Source organism: Oenanthe melanoleuca, linkage group LGE22 (genome assembly GCF_029582105.1).
Source record: "Oenanthe melanoleuca isolate GR-GAL-2019-014 linkage group LGE22, OMel1.0, whole genome shotgun sequence".
NCBI classification, from domain to species: domain Eukaryota; kingdom Metazoa; phylum Chordata; class Aves; order Passeriformes; family Muscicapidae; genus Oenanthe; species Oenanthe melanoleuca.
This window is the reverse complement of record NC_079363.1, coordinates 1,234,556-1,259,606: the sequence shown is the minus strand read 5'-3', so window position 1 is coordinate 1,259,606 and position 25,051 is coordinate 1,234,556. Positions and strand designations below refer to the sequence as shown.

The window sequence follows — 25,051 nt, the reverse complement described above, 5'->3', positions numbered from 1 at the left end:
CTGGGAGGCACAGTGCCAGGGGATGGAACAAACAGAAAGGGGAGGGATTTCTCCTTCCAAGCCAGCCCCCAGGTTTGTTCACAGCTTGTTATTCTGTGATTAATTTCTCCACAAGATTTAATTGTACTCCTGGCATTGGTGGTTACACTACAGCTAATGAAACATTTGCCACAGAAAATGGTTGGAATTAGTAAGGAATACAACATACACAAATAATGTAAGTACATTATGAACAAATACCAGAATTTTAAGTAGTAGCAGCAGCACCCCATTCTGTTTCACATGCTGGGAAACAGAGAATTCTCTCTAATTACCAATAAAACAAACTCATCCACACTGGAATGGAACAGAATAGTTCCCAGGCTCACATTTGGAAATCTGAAGCCAAGGTGAGATACTGCTGAGAAACAAGAAGGGAACTCAGGCCACAACACTATTTGCAACCTCCACTGCCATGTGGTGCACATTGTTGGTATTATTGTTATAAAAAGGATTCTCTCAGCATAAGCCAATAAGAAAAAAAAAAAAAAAGCCTAATGCTATTTGGCAAAAGCAGAGAAGTTCCAAGAAGAAAAATTCAAGCAATAAATATATTAAAGCTGATAGATTCCTGAGACTCCCTGGCAGTGCTCTGTCTTCCTGCTGAATTTCCAATTCCATCTGAAGTTTTATTTTGTTGTAACACAAAAAAAATAGATCAACCATTATTTGACAAACAGATTGACAGTCTCAATCCTGCAGAGGATTAGAAAATGTAAAGTCTCAATTTTGAGACCAGCCCTACTGAAGTGGAACTGGGCAGCAGGGACTGAAAGGTTTGGGGAAGGAGATAAACCCGAGTTTTTTTGGTGTGAACCAAACCACAACCACCTGAAATAAAGCTCCAGTAACGCACAGGGATTGTCCTCTCAGGAAAAACCTCATGTGCAGGTATGGGGACAGGTGTGGATGATTTTGATCTGTGGTGATTTGACTACTGCAACCACAACTGTCACAACCAAACTGCCAGGTCCAGCCCTGGGAACAGGAGTGACTTTGACACCTGGCACAGGTGGAATGAACTTATTGAATAAAACCTCTTTTCTGGTCGTGCAGAGTCCAAATTTGGCACCAATCCACTGACACACACACAAAAGAATCACTAAAGGAGAAGTTTTCTTTCACCCTGTTCCTTTTTTGCTGATTTACAGGAAATGGAAGTGGCAAGATCTGGACATAAACGTGGATTTCCTCATGGAATATCATAAATTACAGCCACAGGAAGAGCACCAGGACAACAGGGCTGCAAACTCTGGAACCATTCACTCCTCTGACATAAACCTTGTCAATCATTAACCCCCTTCCACAAATAAAACACTCTGGGTGCTAAACTCCCCCAGAGAGCTCAAAACCCACCATGAGAACCACAGCCCCTCTCCAGGCAGATGCAAGACAGGACACCACAAACACACACCAGCAAAGCAAATGAGAGCTGATAATTTGGCTATAAAATGGTGTTTGTCCATCCCCAAGGAAGAAATTAAAGCACAAACAGAGCTGAGGCTCTCCTGGCTCCCTCCCAGGCACCACCCATCTGTGTTCCGTTCACTCTGCATTTATCACATCCGCAGCCAGCGGAGGCTGAGCCTCCCAGGGAGGCCCTGCCCAGGAAATGGGGTTCAGCTCCAAGGGAAGCAGCTTCAGGGCTTTGAGAGAGATGAGAGAGCTGAGCTGCTGCAGTCAGTGAGTCAGGGGTCTCCCTGAATCCTTCAGAGTGCAGAAATTGAATTAAAGCCTTTAAATGCACTGAAGTATATTAAGCACCCACACTAAGGTAGAAGTGTAAGTTTTAAGATAAGTGAATCAGTAAATTTTAATATGAGCTCTAATGCTTTCAGTAAGTAAAAAGTTTAGATGGCAGAGTAGCAGTGTGAGTTCTAGTGAAAGTTAAAAACATACTGATGTTTTCAGCAGAGGCTCCAGGACCATGGTTGTGACAGTAACAGAGCTATAGTAGAAACAGAGCTATAGTAAATAACAGAACTATAGTCAAAATATTCATTTTTCAAATAGAACAAGATAAGCTGTATGTGTAGTCTGTACATAATCTAGCCTGTTAAAAAAACTAGAATCCTAATAAGTTAAGAAGTGGTGATCTGAGTTTGTGTCTTAGCTTGTTAAGACAATTCTGTATAAGAGTTTGTATTGGAAAGAGTTGGTGCTTTAGCCATTTGCTTCTTACCATTTACTTTTGTGCTTTTGCTTTTTGCCATCACTTTTGAGGCTGGTGTGCTTTGTAACAAATAATCTTTTTTAGCAACTATTAGCTGCTTGCTCATTTAAAATAACCCAACAGAGTTTAGTGTTAGAGTGAGGTTCATAACCTCACTCTGAGCTGCTGCTGTGCTGGAGGAAGAGGCTTTTCTTCCTTCCTGCACCTCTGCTGCAGCCCCAGCTCCATCCTCAGCTCCCACAGGTGATGCCCTGGAACAGACTGGGTGTAAGCACAGCCCCCAGCACCACAACCATCATCTGCTCCTCTGGGTTTCTTGGGAGAAAATACAGAAGGGAAGCTCGAGGAAGGCCAAGGAAGCTCAGGGAAGCTCAGGGAAGCCCAGGGAAGCTCAGGGAGGCCCAGGGAAGGACACCTGGGCAGCCCGGGTGTCACACCTGCACTGAGGGAAGCACACCTGGGCAGCCTGGGTGTCACACCTGCACTCAGGGAAGCACACCTGGGCAGTCCGGGTGTCACACCTGCACTCAGGGAAGCACACCTGGGCAGTCTGGGTGTCACACCTGCACTGAGGGAAGCACACCTGGGCAGTCTGGGTGTCACACCTGCACTGAGGGAAGCACACCTGGGCAGCCTGGGTGTCACACCTGCACTCAGGGAAGCACACCTGGGCAGTCCGGGTGTCACACCTGCACTCAGGGAAGCACACCTGGGCAGTCTGGGTGTCACACCTGCACTGAGGGAAGCACACCTGGGCAGCCCGGGTGTCACACCTGCACTGAGGGAAGCACACCTGGGCAGTCTGGGCGTCACACCTGCACTCAGGGAAGCACACCTGGGCAGTCTGGGTGTCACACCTGCACTCAGGGAAGCACACCTGGGCAGTCTGGGTGTCACACCTGCTCTGAGGGAAGCACACCTGGGCAGCCTGGGTGTCACACCTGCATTCAGATGAAGCCCAGGGAAGCACACCTGGGCAGCCTGGGTGTCACACCTGCACTGAGGGAAGCACACCTGGGCAGTCCGGGTGTCACACCTGCACTCAGGGAAGCACACCTGGGCAGCCTGGGTGTCACACCTGCATTCAGATGAAGCCCAGGGAAGCACACCTGGGCAGTCTGGGTGTCACACCTGCACTGAGGGAAGCACACCTGGGCAGTCTGGGTGTCACACCTGCACGCAGGGAAGCACACCTGGGCAGTCCGGGTGTCACACCTGCACTCAGGGAAGCACACCTGGGCAGCCTGGGTGTCACACCTGCATTCAGATGAAGCCCAGGGAAGCACACCTGGGCAGCCTGGGTGTCACACCTGCACGCAGGGAAGCACACCTGGGCAGCCTGGGTGTCACACCTGCACTCAGGGAAGCACACCTGGGCAGCCTGGGTGTCACACCTGCACTCAGGGAAGCACACCTGGGCAGTCTGGGTGTCACACCTGCACTCAGGGAAGCACACCTGGGCAGTCTGGGTGTCACACCTGCACTCAGGGAAGCACACCTGGGCAGTCTGGGTGTCACACCTGCACGCAGGGAAGCACACCTGGGCAGCCCGGGTGTCACACCTGCACGCAGCCGGTGCCCAGGGAAGCCCCGCAGCCGCAGCCTGCCCCTCCCCCCGACGCCCGGTGCTTTTCAGCAATTAGCGCTGATGATCTGCTCTAACCAGTGGTGCTCAATCAGTGCAAGGTGGTAACACCCGCTAATCCTGCTAGCTCAGACAATGCTCCTCTTTCAACATCCCTGCTCCCCTTCCCCCATGCAATGAGAACACTGAATCATTTACTGTCTAACAAAACCATAATTACTACAGTGGAGAAATTAAGGAAAATGATCACGTAGGGCACAGCATCTCCTCAACAAAGCCTCCAAACACTGGGCTGCAGCAAGGAAAAGATTCCAATTGGAACGCAGTTTGTGTGCATCAAAAAAAAAAAAAAAAAATCTGTTGTGCTACCAGGGAATCCTGGTGGTGCTTCTGGTACTTCCATTAGCCCCAAAACACAGACTGAAAGCAAACATGACAAAAAGATTATAACAAAAATAATTAAATTATTCTATTATCACTGATGGATTTCAGGTCTCACCCCTATAAATGACCTGATGATTTGGCCTTTCCTGCCTACTCCCCTGCTGATGTCCAGGCACAGGACAGGCAACATCTCCCCATGGTTTTACCATCTCAAACCTGCCCTCAAAGAGCAGAACACAAAATCTGGAGGACCAACATCAAGAAGACCAGAAGTGCTGCTGAAAGTCCAAAATGTTCTTTGCTGCACTTCCAGATAAAGCCTTTGAAGTGTGACTGGTGTGGCAGGCAGCACATTTGAGAAACCCAAAGTGAGGATTAAGTGCACTTGTGGGCAAAAAATGGGCACAAGATCGAGCCAGCACTTAGTAAGGAATGCTGTCATCACCCATTTATGCACTTAGAGCTGGGTCCCACCTTTATTAAAGAAGAAATTCCTCCCGGTGAGGATGGGGAGGGCCTGGCACAGGTTGTCCAGAGAAGCTGTGGCAGCTCCATCCCTGGAAGTGTCCAGGGTCAGGCTGGACAAGGTTTGGGACAATCTGGGAGAGTGGAAGGTGTTTCTGCCCATAGCAGGGGATGGCACTGAGTGGGATTTAAGTTCCCTTCCACCTCACGCCAGTTTGGGATTCTGTGATTTTCCTGGAGAACTGGAAACTTCCACACATCCCACACTCTCCCCAGTGGTTTTACCAAGGGTTAAAACTGTGACATCCTCAGTCCCAGGCTTCAGCAAGCCAAAACACAACATTTAAACCTTCTTTTCTAAGACTGTACCTGTGCAATGGCCTTAAACTCCTCCCACCACTCTTAGCTACATCTGCAGCACAAAAACTACATTTGAAACAAGTTTAGACAATTGCCTTGTTCTGTTTGAGGCCAAGTGATGATGCAGCTTCAAAGATTCCCTCCTCCTTCCTTTGGGTGAAGCTGTATATCAGGTTTCCTTCTTGGAGACAACAGCAAGGTCTGTGAACTAACAATCTTCCAGAAAAAAGTCTGATTTCTTGAGAGAAATAACACTTTACTCACTGTAGCTGTCACCAAAAAGCCAGCCCAGGTTGGGCTCTGCAGCTCCCCTTTAACAGCAGCATTGTATTGCCAGCAGCAGCATGAATAGGGCACTGAAAAGCCAGAGGGGCTGACAAAGCTGTGTTTGTTGGGCACAAGCATTAAACTGCTCCAGCCTCGGTGCTCAAAGTTTCACAGACAGATCAGCTCCAGATTAATTTACACACACAGAACAAGCCGACTTGGCTGCAGCACTGTGGGGGCTCTGTTCTGCAGCTCCAAAACCCTTCTCTAAAGGCTTAGGAGTGTTGCTTTACCAAATTAAAACTATTTTAATCTCAACATTTATTATTTCAAAAGAATTCCGTTCAAGATGAGGTTCCTGTGCTCAAGGTCTGGGTCATCCCAGGTCACAAGGAGCTCTTCACCCCGGGTCACTCATTGGGTGCCATAAACCTTAAGGGGTTTTTGTTGTTGTTGTTTTAACTTTAGGCAGTAAATCCAACTTGTGAAACTGTACTGAAGAATGTCTTTATCTTGCAGCAGCCTTCCTGAGTTGCAGCAGATGCAGTGTCCTGGATTCACCCGTCTGGGCCGTGTATTTCCAGCTGTAATCTTCCAGGCCATATGTGATGCATCACCAAGTGGGTGAGCTGAGGACAGGGCTCAGTCCCTCCTGCACACCTGGGCTGGGGGCATCGGTGACAAGGAGGTGTCACCAGCTCAGTCCCAGCCACAAAGACACAGCTGGTGATTTATCATGGGCATTTCTGCTGAAAACAGCTCTATCCAAGGGCAGCAAAATGAGTTCTCAGGGGCTTTGGCAGCCAGGGCTGGGAACAGCAGAGCCTCTGCTGGGTGTGACTGAGCTCTGGGTGATTCTTCTGTCCCAGCAGACATGAGAACGTGCTCAGCTCACCGTGGCTGTGTGTGGCTCATACAGCATCACTGTGCCCTGGTACCTCTATTTAAATTTTATTTAAAGGACTTCATCACCTACATTGGTCAAACGACTTCTCCTTCACCTCCAGGCAAGAACTAAAAGCCAGAATGACTTTGCCTTTCAGATGCTCAGCTGGGACAATGGGATGTAAAATGTGCATCAGGAGGAATTTCTCCATGGAAAGGGCAGTTACACATTGGAAGGGGCTGCCCAGGGAGGTTTGGGGTGCCCATCCCTGGAGGTGTCCAAAAACTGACTGGATGTGGCTGATGACAAGGTGGGGATTCCACGACCTCAGAGGGCTTTTCCAGCCTCAAGGATTCTGAGATTCTGTCATCAGCCACACAAATCATGCTGCCAATGCACAACTAACATCTACCTTTCCAAAAGGTAAAATGTTCTTAAAAAAGCTCCCAAGATTCTTCAAGATAAACTCTTAAAATCTTCAACTCCATCAGGTAATTGTGTTAACCCTGATAACCCAAAACACAGGCTCTGCTCAGCTGCCTCCAACCAGCACCTACAAAATCCAATCATCAAAGTAAACTTTATATGAGATATTCTATTGCAGTCATATAAATTTTACACCACCCATAAAATCTATGTGCAGCACAAACAGTTGAATTCCACATACAAATAAAAAATCTTTCATGTAACCCCATCCTAAGGATAAAAAGTTAAAATCCTTTTAATAGCTACAACTTGTCATTGGGGGAAAATTTTCCCTTCTGAATGCAACAAACCCAAGGCTTTGTCACAAACAGGATTTCACAAAATCTGTTCAGGAGAAATGTTTTCATCTATTTTTAATATGAGGATCATGTGAGTTGAGAGGCAGGAGCACTGCAGAGTTTTAGCACCAGAACAATCTGCAGGAGGGGACACAGCCAGTGTCACACATGTACCCAAAAACCAGCTGAGCTGAGTAAAGCAAGACAACTTCCAGAGCATTAAATAACCCAGCTGAAGTGATTCTGCCCTGAATAATTCTTTCTGCTGACTAACCTGCTGCTCACAGCCACCAGCAGAAATTCCCAAGTACTCAACCCCCAGCACAAGTGCAGACCTCACACTCTCCCACCAGACTGAAAAGCAAAGCTCCCCAGGAAGTGACTAAACTGTGACAGCCCTGTGATTCAGCACTTGAATCAGGCAGGTAAAGCATTGTCACCCTCCAGGTACACACTGAATTATTTGAGCTGGGAGTGCTGATAACACTCTCCCAGGAGTTGCCTGTCCAGCCCAACAACAGGAGATTACACACAAACCCTGCCTGCTCTGGCACTTTCTACAAGGGACAGACAAGTGTGGACAGATGATTTTCCAAATCAAATCTGGTTTTAGCCCAGGAATTAAAACAAAGACAAAACCATGCTGGCACCCAAAGAGATTAAACCAGAAGTTACTGTGGTTTTAATCCTGTGCTGACTCCTGACAGCCTCCTTTCCTTGGCTTTCAGGTGTCAATATTTAATAATTCTCTTGATTTTAATTTTTAACACGAGCCAAAGGCCACAGGACTCCTTGCTGGTAATTCTTCTTCCATCCTGACAACACAGCAACCCCTCTTCCAACCATACCAAAAGGCAGTTTGGGTACACAGCCCATTTCCATCCAGCTGGAGCTACTTTTCTTAAGTAAATCCAAGATTCTTGGATAAGATGCAAGAAGAGAAGAAAGAAATTAAGAGCAATTATTGCCCTATCTGGTGATCAAACACAGCTGCTCACATCAAGTGTTCAGCAACTCCGACCTGCCCTTACACAGAGCACAGAACCTAACCCAGTTGGCACCTCACCCAGCACAGTAATTATGTATTTCCAGATGGGATAATGCTATTCCAAGTCACAGCCATGAGGTCGATGATTATGCATGATGAAACAAAGAAAGAGAACTTGATGGAGGCACCGGCACTTACAAAATCCCTCCTCAAACAAAACCCAACTGAAAAATAGAACCAAGCACAGTGAACAATCAATTGCAAGAATGAATCTTTAAAAAATCCAGAGGTAGGAAATATTCCACAGCCCTCCTGCCCTGGTTTTCCTAAGGAGCCAGTACCAAGTGTGTATTCATGAGGATATTACTCCCATTCCACAGAAAAAGCAGCAGAGAAAGTAATGGCTGCTTAAGAGAGCAAAATTAAAAAAGAGAGAAAAAATAGGAGAAATAAGCAAAAAATTAAGAAAACTAAGCAAAATTAAGAGAAAAAATAATCTCTTTTTTCTTCTTAAGAGAAAAAAAAGTTTCTCCCAAAGCACTGAAATGTGGAACAGAGCCCCAAGTCACTGCACTCCCAAGTGCTCACTCGAGGACAGTCACTATTAAACAGGATTAGTCACCAGAGCAGGATCCCACTACTTAAAGGCAAAGCAATACAATTATTAAACTTTTACCAGCCTCCAATTAGTGTGTGACACCTGTAATTTGACTGGAGCCTCCCACCGAATTCCTGACAGAGGCAGCAGCAGCTCCAGGAGCAGCACAGAGGTTTCTACTCATTCCCTTAAAACCTGACTGGTGGGAACCAAAACAACTCATTCAATACCCTGAACCTGCTCTGCACACCCCATCCCAAACACAGCTCTGAAGGAGAGGAGAGGAGAGGAGAGGAGAGGAGAGGAGAGGAGAGGAGAGGAGAGGAGAGGAGAGGAGAGGAGAGGAGAGGAGAGGAGAGGAGAGGAGAGGAGAGGAGAGGAGAGGAGAGGAGAGGAGAGGAGAGGAGAGGAGAGGAGAGGAGAGGAGAGGAGAGGAGAGGGGAGGGGAGGGGAGGGGAGGGGAGGGGAGGGGAGAGGAGAGGAGAGGAGAGGAGAGGAGAGGAGAGGAGAGGAGAGGAGAGGAGAGGAGAGGAGAGGAGAGGAGAGGAGAGGAGAGGAGAGGAGAGGAGAGGAGAGGAGAGGAGAGGAGAGGAGAGGAAAGAGAAGAGAGAAAGGGGGAAAGGAAAATCCAGAAAAGGAAAGGAAAATCCAGGAATGGACAGCCCAGGAATTGATATCCCAGGAATGGACAGCCCAGACCAGCTTTGCTGCACTCAACAGCACAACCCATTCAAGTCAGCTACAAGCCTGGGAAACCAGATTTAAACAGACAGAGCAGAAGAAAAATGTCCTGCCCAGCATGGCCTGAGCAGCAGATCCCAGGCTCTGTGCTCAGTCTGGGCTGTGTGAAGCTTTCAGTTGTGTTTCCATCAGCATCCACAGCTCCTCACAGAATGGCAGTGCTGAGGAAAGCCTGCTGGCACAGCACCAGCAGGCTAAAAAACCCCATTATCCTGTCAGCTGCAAGGCTCTTCACAAGAAGGATCACACCAGGAGCCACTTGTGCTCAGGGCTCTTTGGGCAGAGTCAATGTCTGCTCCAGCACAGCTTTGTTCCTGCTGAGGAGCAGGATGTGGCAAGATCCTTCTCATGTGAAAGCCTTGAAAAGATCAAAATAATGAGCCAAGAGAACCCAACAACCCAGCTGCACTTTGTGAACTCACCCCAAAGTCACTGAACTTGGCTGCTGCAGGGGAGAATAGACTTTTCTCCCATTCCTCCTAATTAACAAAGCATATTAATAGTTTTTTAAAAAGAATGGCATTCAGGTTTTGGTTCAAAATGACCCTTTTAAATAGAAAAAAACATCCTTTTACATAAAGAGAAGGAGCAGTCAATTCACTGCCCTTGTTGTGGAGGATATTGTGATATCACCCTGATATTTCTGTTGTTCCCATCACTAACATCCTCACCCATGGAATTTTCTATCAGTATATCACCATTAAAACATATTTTCACAAAACTGGGAGGACATATATCCCTTCCACACTGACACCAGTGCACCTTGAACCAAAATAAACAGACCTAGAAGTAAAAAAGATCTTATTCACCAGCCATCTCCAAATCCACAGCTACTTCTGACAGAGGATTCTCCTCCTGCTGCCTCTCTCAGGGTGCAATGGCTCCTCTTCCAATTTAAATAAACTGATTTCTCAAATGTCTGGCTCGTAGAGGGAAGGAAGTATGGAGAAATCAGCAGGATTATTTAAGAGCACACAGTCAGCAACTTGACAAAAACTAAAAGAACACAAACAAAAGGAGGTCTCGTGCTGAAAGGCACCAGACCTGCCCTCATGTCCTGGTCTGTTCACTTGACCAGAATATCTTGAATTTGGAGAAAAAAAGGAACTTTATGTCTAATAACAGGCAAAAATTCCAAGGTGTATTTGCACTAATAAGGTGCAATCTCTCCAAGATCAAACTTACTGTAAAAATGGGTCCAAAGTTATGAAATATTTATATCAACTTCTATGAACAGATTTCAGCCCTAACCAGGTAAAACTGGACACTGTCACCAAAACACTGCTTGCCACTGGAGAAGTAGGAACTGCTGGTTCTGTTTTCTGGTTAAGATTATGGGGAAGTTACTCACAGAACAAGATGAGCTTCTTAAAAATATTTCAGTAATAAATCTAAACAAATAAACCCTACTTCCATACCCTAAGTGAATCCAAATGCTCTCTCCAGTTGTCCTCACATCCACCAGCACAGGAAGCCTGATAAATCTGCTAAAAGCCTGAAGAAGCCCTAAATTAAATATTCATACTCAGAAAATGATGAAGCCAGCACTAACCCCGAGCAAGAGATGAAAGATTTCTGCAATGGGTGATGCTGAGCTGGAATTCATGAATGAGGAGGACACTGGTAGCTCTGAATTTGTCACTTGGGGATTTTCCTGAGATGCTCCCTCACCTCTCTGTTACCTAACACAGAACTACCCCCATTTCCTCCAATTTAGGATCCCTGCTTGGTCAGGTTTTAATAACAACCTGAAAAGATTTGTCAAAAGCTCCTAAAAAATAATTGAATGATGACATCAATTACTTAATTTTAATGAGAGTGAGATCATATTTTAATTTTCCATTCTGCATTAAATTTCAAGCAAAGGTGACTGTGCAGTTTGTCCCAGCAATAGCCAATGTCCCTCCAAGGTGGAAGCAGAATTACTTTCAATAACAAACTAAACTTTATTACCTTATTTCTCATTAGCAGTTAATTCTACAGAATTAGCTTGGCTTTATTACTATGCAAAAAGACAGGTAAATCCTCCAGCTTACTCACTGAAAAACAGAAGCCCAGCTTTGAACCCTCTGCTTCTCACAACAGGGAAAAAATCCTGCCAGCTAAATTCTCTCTAGGCATGGACAGAGCAGAATTTAATGCATAATTATGCCCAAAATGTCCAAGAAAAATCCCAAACCTACAAAAAAAAAAAAAAAAAAAAAAAAAAAAAGGCAGCAAGGTAAGAATTGTCTCTCCCTGGTTGCTCCCAGCCCTGAGTGGCAGCAGGGTGGAACCAGAGGAGTTTTAAGGCTCCTTCCAACCCAAACCATTCCATGATTCCATAGATGAATTCACTCCCCACTTGGTCTCTCAACCTCACTAACACCAGTTCCTCCACCACAGCCTATGTGACCTTTCCAGCCTCACCACTGAAGAGATGAAAATTCAACATTCCCTTTTATTCCTGCTAGAAATGACAACAGAAAAAGTACTTGGACAGGAACCATCTGTTCCTGTGCCTAATGGAGCCATAATCACTGGATAACAACCATTCCACAGAACATTCCACTGTTTATAAAACCAGGGTGTCAGTGTAATAATATTAATGGGGAGCTGCTTGTGTCTTTTGGATAAAATCTGATATTCACAGCAGGCTCTGCTTTCAGCTGTAAACACCAAGCAGAGCAGCACAGACAGCACTCACAATTAGGGGGTGGAGGGGCAGCAAGGGCTAAGGATGTGTTGACAGTAATAATTTAAGATGAGATATTCTGCCAAGAAAGAGAAACTAAAGGATTAACATCCAAATAGAAAATCTGCAATTAAGCAAAAACCTCTGAAAGAGAAGGACTGTGGACACAGCTCTGGGTTGGATCCTTGCCCTCCAATTTGTTCTCCAAGACTTCTCTGCTGACTCCACGTGTTTCACAGAAATAAAATTCATGCCACGCCACGTAACAGTTTCTCAAGAGAAATGATGATGTTTGGGAAATAAAACAACCACTTCTCTCCAACAACTCTTGCACAACAGGATTATTTCTTTTTTAGCACCAGGATTCTATAAGCACAACACAGAACTGCATAAAAAACAAAGAAAGAAATTTAATTCCTTGGAGAATCCCAGCTGAGATCTTCCTACTGAACACAGTGCTGACCTGCACTGCCTGAGCATCCAAAAAACACCTGCAGGCTGCAGCTCCTCATTTGTAGCCAGGAAACTTTTCTCTAGCCCTAATTCTGCTGGAGGAAGACACAACAAAATTCCTCCTGGGACCACCAGGTCAAAGGCAGGTGGCCCCCAACTCCAGGAAATACAAAACCACACAGAAGGCACAAGTGCAGGATGTGCTCACAGTTCTCTCAAGTGTGATACCTGCATCAGTTGTGCTGTGCACAGGCAGGATTGAATATTTCATGTTAAAAGCTCTAAAAGGAGGAACAAAAAAAAAAAAAGTCTTGGCCCAGAAGTGCAGCCTGTCAAAATCAACCACTCAGCTGACAGACAGTGCTGCACCCTCAGTGCTGAGAAACCTGGCATGACAGCCATAAATCACTCCAAAATCTTCTTTTCATGCAGAGGAAAAGGAATGGTAAAGATCCAAACATGAAAACTTGCCCATTTTTAATTTGCTTGGTTGCACTCGTTTAAAATTGACGTTTGATACTTGGGCTTGTCTCTCCTTCTTATTTCTGCAGGCAGCAAGCTGAGAATGAGGAATTTACACAGGGAAAAAGCAGCAGGCTCCTTCCCCAGAGCTGAGGCAGCCTGAGCAGCGGGGACACGTCCTGCCCTGAGCAGAGGGAAGTCACACATGTTCTGTAAGGGAGCAGCTCCAGACAGAACACCCTTCCTGATTACAGCAGATGGGTCAGTGCTCTCCTGAAACACCCTCAGGAGGAAAATCCTGAGAATTCAACACAAAACCTTTGAATCCAGACACCAGCAGCAGCTTGAGAGCTGACGGACACTGACACTCAGAATTGTGTGATCACTTCCCACCACTGCCTTCAGCTCCCTCCCAGAGAGGCCAAGGACGCCCTGGGGATGCAGCAGTGCCTGAATGGATGCAGGTTTCCTTTAGTCTCCAACAAAGGCTTGGAGCAATTGGCACATTGCCCAGCCTTGCTGCCTTCCTCCCCTTCAGATGTGCTTCTATCCCCAGATAAGGCTCTGGATTCACACCCTGCACAATCAGAGGGAAAGGACAGCACAGGAAACACAAGTCAGCTTTTCCCCTCGGCCAGGGAACTCCCTGCAGCAGCCAGCACAGTCCTTTGGGCTGGCATGCCCAATGTCACAGCAGACAGCAGACAACGTGCTCAGAGCTCACCATTAACTGGTTTAGTGAGTTAACACACAGATCTGTCTGCAAGTGCTCGGGGCAGAATGTGCTGAAGGAGCAGAAATGCACCTTTCAACTAAGAATCCGTGAACCAGCTTCAAACAACCTCTTTGAATGGTGGAAACAATCCAACAACAGCAAGCTTACCCCGATGTGACAGCACCTCTTGGGGACTTCTTGTCACACTTCACCCACAGAAAACTATTCTGAAACAGCTCTTCCTGGCAGCAGAATTACAGAAAAACCAGCTCTGACATTTCCCAGGTCTCTCCACTTCCTTTCCTTCTCCTTTTCTTGGACTGTTTTACAGACTCCTCTCACTGTGGCAGAGATTGCACTGCAATACTGGAATTTCTCTGTGCCTGAGAGCTCCTGCACCCAAAGCAGGACCTGGTGGCAAGGACTGCACTGCAATACTGGGAATTTCTCTTTGCCTGGGAGCTCCTGCAGCCAAAGGCAGGAGCAGCTGCAGCAGCAGAGCCCCGAGCTGCCACTCTGCAGGGAGGGAGCACCACAAACCACACACACACTCCCAGCTGCACCAGGGGCACGTCCTCCAGAACCTGAAGCCAAACTCAACTCTCAGAGAAGACAATTTTCTCCTTCTCCAGTTCTCAGCCAACTCTTTTCTTTTATATTTCTGCCCAAATCATTGTGTCTCTGCTGGAGGAGGAGCCTGCAGTGCCGTACGACCCCTCTGTGTTCACATCATTTCACCTGGTCTGTCATTTTAAACATTCTGTCATTTTAAACATGCTTCTGTCATTTTCAACAAGAGAATGTAAACAAGCAATTACTTTTCTAGGAGAAGAGGCCATGTTCTGGCATCCTGGAGAACTTTTATGACCATCATCTTCTCATTTTGTGTCTCCCTCCCTTGACTTTGCTGAATCCCATTAAATATCTGGAAGGTGAGAAGGAGCAAACATCACCTTTGCCACAGACTCAACCTCCATAAACACATCCCTGAGAGCTTCCAGTGCATGAACCTTGATTTCCATTTGTCTTTTCCCATTGGGTTCAACACCAGGAATCACCTTCAGATCCCAGAGGGAAGTGAACAGGTTGAACACCCTCAGCTGTGCCAGTGCACACTGACAGCTGAGAATGGGAATCCTGCAGGGAAGGATCATGGTGTGCAGGACAAATCTCTGCAGCTCTCCTGAGCCAGAGGATCCCATTCCTCAGGACAAAGCCCAAAGGAGAGCAGGCAGAACAGGAGAGCAGAGCAGAGCAAACAGAATGTGTTTGGACAGGAACCAAAATCCAAACCCCTTGGAATCAGCACCAGCCACAGGTAACAAAACAAAGGAGATTTCAGCCCCCCCTGTACAGAGATACAACAGAGGAACTGCAATCAGAAGAGGCAGGGAGGAGAAAGGTCCAAATTTTCTTTTTTTTTATTCAAGTCACACCTGTAAAAATGGCTTTGTTCAGATTCATTAAAAAATCAGCTTATCCACCATGAAAGAGAGGAGACCCAGAGCATGAGTGAGTAATTACCCCCTAAGACACAGGACAGGAATCACAGGAACATCAGGAATGACTTAGCCTGATCCAAATGCTTTTCCTTACAGCTCTCATGCTACAAACAGCCACTTTTACCAAAAGTGTTTTACCAAAGCTCTGTCCAATGCAGGAGGATTTGGTGCACAAAAGGCAGAGGGTAATTACATCTTCCTGTTTGCTCTTCTAGCCAGAGATTTTTTTGAAGGCCTACTGCAAAAAGAACTGCCTTGAAATCCTTCCAAGGCAACAGCAGCTCCAGGGTTATAGGTTTTTCTGATTTTGGGGAAATGTGAGAGCAAATTAACTCAGGTCTCTGTGCTTCTGGTCAAAATGACTAAAACAATGTTCCCAAGTCCTTAAAACTAATGGCAACTGGCCCTACACAATTTTTACATGCTGCAATTTTAAAACAGGACTTAACAAGTAAAGTGTATCAAACACGGGAATAACTACCCAGAAATGTTTGCTCAAGGTTTCTAGGTGTGGCTGCAGCCAAGACATAATGGGATTATTTCTATCTGACTCATTTGCTTTGCCTTCATCCACAATTCTCCCTATTTGGGACTCAGTAATTGACTCCTTTCTGCACCACACGACTTGTTAAAATCAGGACATTTTCAAGGAGGACTCGAAAATTTAAAGTAGAGAGGAGAAATGCCAGAAATACAGTGGGTTTGTATCATGTTCAGCCAAACCTGAGCATCTCCACCATGGAGAAACTTCCTGAACGTGCAGCAGGGTGAGACATCCACTCAATGGTGATCAGAATGCAAATGTCACATTGTGAGTGACAAAATCCCCTCAGTCAGGAGGGTGTGATGTCCCCTGCTCTGTGCTCAGCTCACCTCACCCCTGTGCATCTCCCCCCCTTCCTGCCTGGCAGCTCAAAATAACAATACTTCCCCCTTTTCACTTCCAACCCTAAACTGCGTAAGAATGGAGGTTTTCATTCCAGTTACAATAAGAATTGTTCTTTTTTTAATCCACAAGGGATCACTTAAAGTTTCTGCCCTAAGAATAAACACAGGTCTCAGTCTCAATAAACATTTACACTCGAGCACTTGGCCATTGGGAGATCTCCTTTTTGTAACACAAGGGGCTTCAGCCCCACCTTCAGTATTTTGTCAGGACTGACACAAAAGCCCAAAAAAACCATCTCAAAATAATTTATAAATTGCTTCTTTCACAGCTATGAAACCCAAAGGCAGTGAAAGGTTTGGTATTTTCTTAAAAAAACACAACTTAAGATTCCTAAAAGTTCCATCCCGTGCCCTCTGCAGTTTGCCAAAGTTCACAGCTTTGCACGGAGCTCCCTGGGATGGAAAGAGTGAGGTGCCAAGAGGTGAGAGCAGCCTGAGCTCTGCCAAGGCTTTGTTATGAAACCTGGGCTGCAGCTCCTGAGGACACACACCACACAACAGAGCTGCTTTTTTTTTTTTTTCCCAGTCTGGAGATGCAGCACAGAGCTTCTCTCTCCCCTTCCTCATCACACTCCAGGAGCAGCCCTGCAAACACCATCAGGATCTTGCTCCAACATCCCATGGGACTCTCAGCAATCTCCTGAATGCCAGAAATGGAGCACCTTTAATAGGCATTTTCCACTTGTATTCAATTAAGGGGGAAAAAAAAAGGCAGCACAGTTTAATAACTGCAGATCTGTTTATTCTCTACCAGCACTGCTGAGGATCTGGGACTTTTATCTCGCTGGGATCACCTGACTCCTGACCCCAGTCTCCATCACAGGGTGAATAATCACAGCCTGGAATTTGCCGTGTCACTTCCCAGCTCCTTGGAGGAGCTCTCCTTGTCCTCACCCCAGTGACAGTGCACATTGTGAGCAGGGATGGCAGAGCAGGAATGGCCAGCACTCCTCACACCACAGCCCACAGTGACCTTGTACAACTCCTAACTCTGCTCTCACCTCTTGCTAGAAAAATCTTCAAAGCCTCCTTCCCCTCCTCGGGGCTTCTTTTGGCTGGGCAGCTCCTCTCTGGGATCACTGTTTCCAGAGAAGTGCTCAATTAAAATTAGCAAAGCAAGCAGGTGTATCAGGACACCCCTGATGTACTCTGCTGCTCTCAGGGGGCAAATCACAGCATTGCCAGAAAAGGGGCTACAAACTGAAATGGCTCCTGGTAGGTTAATTAGCCCCCCAAATGAAGAGCTGGTGCATTAAAGGGACAGCAGGAAACACAAAACCTCCTTCAAGCACGTCCTCACCTGACAGCCCGTTCTGGGATCAGGCACAAGGACAGGGCCTGAAACCAAAGCTTTCAGACTTTGTCTGCTGTATCATTCCTGTTTTCATCACATCCTTCCAACTTATGGCCAACCAAGTGTCCCATCAGAACTCACTTTGCTTGGACAAAACCAATTCCAAACCCAGCATTTCCAAAATCTCCCCTGGCTTGTCCCAGCACCAGGTGTGTGTTGGGTGTTGCCCTCTGTGCAGGAGGAAAGGGGATAAAGCAGAAATTCCTCCAAAGGTTACCTGTGCTGCTCTGAGAAATGAATTACAAACCTGTATTAGATGATCCCAAGTAAATTCCTTAATGCAGTGAGCTAAAACCCAGGAATACAAACACTGACTCATCTTTGCAGTTTACCTTTATCTCCAATAAAAGGCTCACTCTTCCAACTCCTTTAGGACTGAGCCCCAGGAGCAACAGCCCTGCTAAGAGCAAAAGATGGAAAAACATCCCAAACAATTCCACTGCTGCACTTTAGACCTGATGTTTGACATTAGTCCTGATCCCAGAGGCAAAATGGGAGCTCTCCATGCACTCAGGCACCCAGCTCCCACGGCTACAGCCATCCCAAATGGAATGCATTATTCCTGCATTAAAACATATGTTTTTCAAGGCAGCCAGCCATCCGGCTGTGCACAGGGAGATTACAGGAGACCTAATTTTATCAGGCAGGGATACAATTCTCCTGGTTGTTTTTGCTCCCTAGGGACATGGAGCTGGGGAAAGCAGGTTGCCTGACTGCTGGGGAACAATTCCGTGGCTGATGGCTCAGGCAGGGACTGGAATCCTGGGTCCACAAAATGTATTAATGGATGCCCTGTAGGCTCTGTGGGCTCCCATCCCTGTGGAATTCAGAGGCCAGCAAGACCTAGTTTGCATCAGCAATTCTCAAGTCAACAAGAATTAGGAAGAGTTTATGTTGGCAGAGAAGTGCTAAAACTTTTAAAGAGTTTTTTTTCTTTCCTTTTTCTTTTTATCAGCTTAAGTTACAAGAAGTAAAACAAGGTGGCTGCTCACAGCAAGGAAAGTTATGTTACTATTACATTACTATCTTTGGTATAAACTAACTTAAACTTATGTCCTGCCTATGTTTACTTCAAGCAGTGTTCCACAAACTCTTGGCTTTGAAGTTTGGAAAGAACACAAACTGATGGAAAGAGGCATTTTACTCCAAATATCAAACAACAGTAACAACCCAGCATTCAAGATGAGAAATTCAGGTGTGAGGCTTTTCCCAATGCTTTGCATGAAATGCAATGGGAATATTTGTGTAGCAGATGGAATGCTGCTGCTGCAGAGCATCCCTTAGCTATAAATCATTATTTCCTCACTCACGGTGCAAATGGAGGAGTCTTTCATTCTAATTAACAGAACGAGACATCCTGGCCTGATGACTTGTCCCTGATTTCACAAGCTCTCCAAAAAAATCTTGGATTGAATCAGCCTCAGCAGAGAAAAATGCTTCAACTCCTCTCTCTGTGAATCCACGTCCAAAAAAGCAACTGAGTAACTCATCGAGAGATTCAGGAAATGCTTTTTATAACTGAGACACATGGTTTAAAGAAAACCATCCCAAGGAATTATCTGCACATTGTATTTGAAAGAAATGCAAACAGGAACTCTCCAGCTTCTGCCCATCCCTTGGGAATGCTCACCATGAGTTCACTCTTTGGCTCCTGAAACTTGCCACTGAATAAACATGATAAATCCAGAGAACAGAAAACTTCATGACAAACACTAATCAGAGAGGGGGGATCAGGAAGGAACCATCACCCTTTCCACAACATCACCACTGAACCAGAAGCACGGGGGGTGCTCCAAGGATTTCTGCATGTTGGGAAAAGCAGCAGCTCTGTGCAGCTCCTCTGCCACCCATCACATTTCCTACTCAATATTTCATGCTAGAGAATTTAAAATAGCAAACTGGAGATCAGTTATCTAGGACACCACAAACTCCAAATGCAGCTTTAGCACAGCTGTGCCAGGCCAGCAGGTCTGCTGAACATTCCCAGCCTGAAAATGCAAAATTCCCAGCTGAAATGGCAAATATCACCTGGAACTACTAACAGCCATGAAATCCACTCTGGGAATCACTGCTGCCAGATGTCCCCTCCACCCAGCTGAGGAAACTGGTTCTAACTCCAGCAAAGCTTCACAGAAGCACCCAGGGAGGAGGTGCAGGACTCTCTTTAAAGCCTCTCATTTCCTCCTCTGCCCAAGGCAAAGGGTCAGAGCTGCAGCTTTTAACAAGAGCCCCAAACTCGCTCCTCATTTCCTAAGTATAAAAGGGACAACACAAAAGTATGCATTCTTTAACCTGCCTGGTTCTTTTTTATTATTCCAGTCTGGATGCTCCAAAAACCTTCCTCCTCCTCCCCATGCTTACATGCTTCAATCATGTACCAACAGTAAACCCAACTCCCACTCACAGTAGCCAAAATATTTCTTCCAGTATTTGTGTTTAACTCCCTCCCTCCAAACCATTAATCACTTAAATCATTCTGCTCTGACCATCTGCAGAGCAGAAATGTGTGATCATCTCGTGGACCTTCTGTTTGCTGCACTGGTGACAGATCAGGATTCTGCTGCTCTTGGTCACGACTGGAGCTGCATTTCCTTTTCCTGTGACACAGACACTGCATGGAACCCATGTGCTCCATGCTTACATCACTTTTTCCTGGGCTGTGAAGCTAAAGAAAATACAATTTCATCCACAATGAAAGCAGATGAGGGATTTTTATTGGGATCTTCGTAGAGCCAAGCAAGGCTGGATGATCCCTGTGACAGCTCCAGAAGGTTTTAGGCATTTCAAAGCTCTCAAACTCTACCTGCACTGGCTGCACACAGACTTTGACTGCCTCAAAGCCCTGCTCAGATCTCTCAGCAGATTTGGGACCCATCTGCTGCCAGTCCTGCAGGTAAATTAAGGAAGCAACATTAAAGCTTTCCCAGTGCTGGTTTTGCCTAATGCAAGACATGTGGGTGAGATGCTGCATAAATGCACAAAAACCACCTGTAAGTCCTGTTAGCTACAGGCTGATCAGATCCAACTTGCTTATGTTTATAAAGCTCTTCTTCAACCTTTTCTGTGCTTTGCCCACAGTTCCTCTCTGAGTGGGGGAAGAGACTGAAGTGAAACTTTTCTGCTCACTCAGCACAATCCATACAGCCAGTCCCTACTCAGACAATTACTTCCTTTGACTCTGTAATTTAAATTCTGTGCTTCAGCTGCTTAAGCTATAAAAAAGGTCCTCACCTCCTCTGACAGGCGTCTGGCAATCAGAGATTGCAACCTGAAACACACAATTTTTAAAAGATCAGAGAAATACTCTGATTCCATGAGAAATTTTCAAGCCAAACAAAATAAAGGCTCTACCCACTTGCTTGAGTCAACATGTTTTCTTCCAGTAAGGTTCTATCCTATTTGGCTGGCCTTCAGTCCTGAGTTTCCAGCGTTTTGCTGATACTCCTTTTTCCACACATGCCACCATCCTTCTGTTTCCTCAGCTTCTGAAAAATCCTCACACAAAGCTCTGCTCCCCAGCTCTCCAGTGAGAGACCATCAGCTTGAAAAGGAACAAACCCAGGTGCACGTTCACAGAAACACCCAGCCAGAATCCCAAACCAGACAGCAAATGTGTGTTTAGCTGGGAAAGCAAACAGAAACCAGCTCCTTCTCCAGCAGGCAGGGGGGACATGGTCACAGAACCCAGAAGTGGCTGAAATTCTGAGCTGGAATTCCTCTGCCCTTCCCTGGACATTTGGGGATCTCCAGCTGCCTTTCCCTCCACTGACACTCCTTTCCTAGTTAGAAACATCAGGCAAGACAGAAAGCACAGTGGCACAAACCCCAGCAGCCCAATAAGCTCTTTATGTGAGTGTTTAACCCCTGCAGAGCCAGGCTGGGCCAGAGCTCTCACCTCCAGGAGAACACAGGGGCAGGACAACAGTGACAGAACGTGCCCTGGATGAAACAAATCCTCTGAATGACTAATTAGAGCCTTTGAGTCTGGATATTCCAGAGTTTCCCAGCTCCATTAACAGCTGGGATGAGGTTGATGTGAGAGGAGCTGCTGGAATGTTTCACCCAGGGTGTAAAAACACCCAGGCCCAGTGGTGAAGTGCTTTAAAATTAACATTTTCCACTGAATATGGGATGAATTCAGACATTTACCTTGTCCTGTGCACCCTTCAGCACACACTGAGAACATTCCAAGGAATGTTCTCAACCCAAAGGTGAGACTGAGCTCCCACACTCACAGACGTGTGAAAACGGGGGGAAAAGTCTCCTTTAAAGTTAATATCCCTGGCACTTTCACTCATCAAACAGAAACAGATGCAAATACAAAGACAGCCCTTCCCATCATTAGTGATGCATAATGTGGGTGTTACTGACAGATGAAGAAAAGCACCAGAAAGAAAAATATCCCAAAAGTGAGAAAAGAAGGAAAACATGAGTAATGAGCAGGTTCCAGGTCTCCCACAGCTCCATGACCCAATTCTCAGCTGATCCATTCTATTGTTACTTGAATATTCTCCCTCAGAGGTATCAACACTGATCCCTTCTGGGAGGGAATGGGAGATCTCCCCAAATTTAGCTTCAGCTATAAACTCTCTTCACACTGATGGAACACAATTAATTCTTATGCACACTTAGAAATGAATGATTGGTCTCAAACCCACCACCAAGACAGAGGAAGATGCAATTTCTGCTGATGAATGAACAATGAATGTTTCCTGAAGCACGTCCCACTCCTCTGCTCAGCCATTTGCACTGCACTCAGGGATGGGATGGCTGCTGCTGACCACAAGGCTCAGAAGGAATAATCCAGAGGTATAATTAGTCCTGTTGCTCTGTCTGCACAGATTGTTCCTTAAGAAACTCTCAGGGCCCATCACTGCAAACTCTGATTTCTATTTCCAGCATACATTAAAGTAATCCTGCTCCTTTGCATCCTGCTTGCTGACACAGCACCTTTCACAACCACAATGCCAGATAAGGCTTTAATATTAGATTTCCCCCTGTTTTGTTTTTAATTCTCTGCTCTGTGGTGGTTAGTAGTAGCAAGTGCCTGGATGAAACTCAGTGCACACAAATGTTTGTGCTCCTGGAGCCACAGTCACATTGTCCATCAGGGACAGAGCCACCTCCAGCTCCTGCTCTCAGGGACCCTGGGCTACTCCCAGCAGCTGCAGCTCCTCCCCAAAAATGAAGTGTTCCTATGAAAAAAAACCTGACAGAAATATTCACACAGACAACCCAAGCTGCAACAAGGGGCTGGGGAAAAAAAAGAATCAAGTGTTCTTATCTGAGCAACAACTGAGCAGTTGCACATGGAGCCCTGCTGCCATTTTTAATAAAATGCTTCTATTCAATATTGTTTACTGTCAACAGCCCATGGTTATATTCAGCTGAACAATGCACACACAGGCCTCAAAATCCCTCAGCTTAAGCCTCAAACTAGGGCGTATTTTTCAAGAACTCCACAATGACATTACCTCACTCCCCCTTCCCACAGCTCACTTATCTCAGCAACAACATCCCCTGAAATATGTTCCCAAGAGTTTGGGGGACACAGCCACCCAAAATTCTCTGTACTCGTGGGGGTTTTTTTGACAGAAAAAGCGATTTGCACAAACAAATCCTTGATATGCATATTAAGAAATCCAAGTATTAAACCCACAAAGGGGCAGTGGATTTAATATTCAGAGAATTACTTACATAACCCACAAAACTTCACTCTGCAGCACCAAAGTTGAAGCTGTTGGAGCAGCTTGTTAAAAATTAGTGGGATGTCACAGCAGCCAGTGCAGCAACAGAATTAATTTATTTTTAAATTTGCAGTACAGGGTCAAATCATAACAGGCATTCAGTGCCACAAGAAACAAACTTCAGAAAATCCAAGCAAACGCTTAAAACATTTAACAAATCCTTTTAAAAACCTATTGAATGTTACATTTTGAGCAACACCACCATTCCTCATTCTTTGTTATCACCGAGTCCCCAAAATCAAACACCAGATAAAGTTTTATCACTTTAGTTCAATGTCTGCAGAAAGTTTATCTGGAAAAGATTGAACAAAAGCCCCAAGCAGCCAAGCTCAGGGGTTGAGCTCCAACCCAGCTGTGTAGGAAAGCAGTGCCATGGCCTTTGCTGCTGCCAGCGTGGGAGCAAATTCCTGATCCCCAAAGAGTCAAAAAGTCTCGTTTATGCACTGTGGGCTCTGGGATAAACACAGCAAGGAAAGATGTGCCTGTAACTTGATTTTTCTGAATTTTTAATGCTAAGAGAGACATCGAGGATGCTTGTAGGGTGCCTTCTACCTCAGGGAATTGTGATTCTCTGGTTATTCCAGCCATGCAGTGAACCCTCCTGAGGAGCCACTGACTTTGGCACCAAGTTCAGTACCCTGATGGAGGGAGGAAAATTAGAATTATGTAAATCGGAGCTACCTGCTCTGCAACCTTCCCCCTCCTCCTCAGCTTCATCCCTCACCCTCCGGCTTCACAAGGGAGATCCACAACAAAGCTGCACCGAGAGCAGCGATTTAAACGCTGGGGAACAAAGACAAACCCATGCAAAAAAAATAAAAAAAAAAAAAAAAGGAAACAACAACAACAACAACAAAAAAACACCCAGCAAAAAGCGCATGCTCCTAGCCGATTATGGCAAAAGAACTTATTCGGAAAGTGGCAATAACACAGGGTTTGCCGTCATTATTGTGCCCGAAGTTGTACCCAGAACTGGCTGTGCCGGGGTCTCAGTCCCACTCGCATCCTCAGCGATGGGAAAGAGGCCGCAAGGGAAAAATTCCCTCCCGGGGAGGAGGGGGCAGGTCACAGCCCCGCTCTGAGGGTCCCCCGGGAGGGTCCCCCCGGGTTTCTCGGCTACAGAAGATGCTCTCAGCGCTCAGACACAGCCCCAGCCCGGCCGGGCCTTGCCCTCCTGCCTCACGCAGACCCGGAGCGCCGCTCGCACAGACCCGCCGCTGCCGACCCCTCACACACCCCGCGACCCCCGGCCCCTCACACGGCGGGCAGGGCCGGGCGGGCCGGCGCTGCTCACTCACCTTCCGAGAGCTCCAGCTCCAGCTCGGCCAGCTGCTCGCGGACCTCGCGGGGCAGCGAGGACACGGCGGCGGGCTCGGCCATGGCGCGGGCGGGCGCGGCGGGGCTCAGCGGCCGCGGGGCGCGGGGGCAGCGGGAGCGGCCGCAGCCTCCGCCATGGCTGAGCGCTGAGCCCGGCGCCGCCGGCACGTGACCGCGCGGCGCGCGCGCCCCGAGCCCCGCCGCGCGCCCCGAGCCCCGCGGCGCCCCCGCGCGGCCCCGCCCCGCGCTGCAGCGGCTCCGGCCCGAGCCGGAACCCGAACGCTAACCCGGTACTGCTCCCGAACCCGAGCCGAGCCCGAACACTAACCCGGTACTGCTCCCGAACCCGAGCCCGAACACTAACCCGGTACTGCTCCCGAACCCGAGCCGAGCCCGAACACTAACCCGGTACTGCTCCCGAACCCGAGCCGGAACACAGTACTGCTCCCGAATCCGAGCCGAGCCCGAACACAGTACTGCTCCCGAACCCGAATACTAACCTGAACCGGAACCCGAGCCCGGTACTGCTCCCGCTCCCTGGGCCCGAGCCCGAGCTCAGTTCGGCTCCCACTGCTGCTCCTGCTCCTGGGCCCGACCCTGGTTCTGCTCCCAGTCCCACTCCCGGTGTT

At 46.9% G+C, this 25,051-nt stretch overlaps 1 protein-coding gene across 4 annotated transcripts in view; it reads right to left on the bottom strand.

Annotated features, from left to right (window-relative positions):
- Nucleotides 1–24,603, bottom strand: part of DIP2B (disco interacting protein 2 homolog B) — a 63,128-nt gene extending 38,525 nt beyond the window's left edge. For 2 of the 4 annotated variants that reach the window (XM_056514933.1, XM_056514935.1), the window contains exon 1: nt 24,404–24,584. In XM_056514933.1, the coding sequence (XP_056370908.1) occupies nt 24,404–24,485 (82 nt within the window). In that variant the 5' untranslated portion in view covers nt 24,486–24,584. Of the gene's footprint in view, nt 1–24,403 lie in introns of all 4 variants that reach the window. The other 2 variants (XM_056514932.1, XM_056514934.1) reach the window with 2 other exon arrangements.
- Between the last annotated feature and the right edge of the window lie 448 nt (nt 24,604–25,051).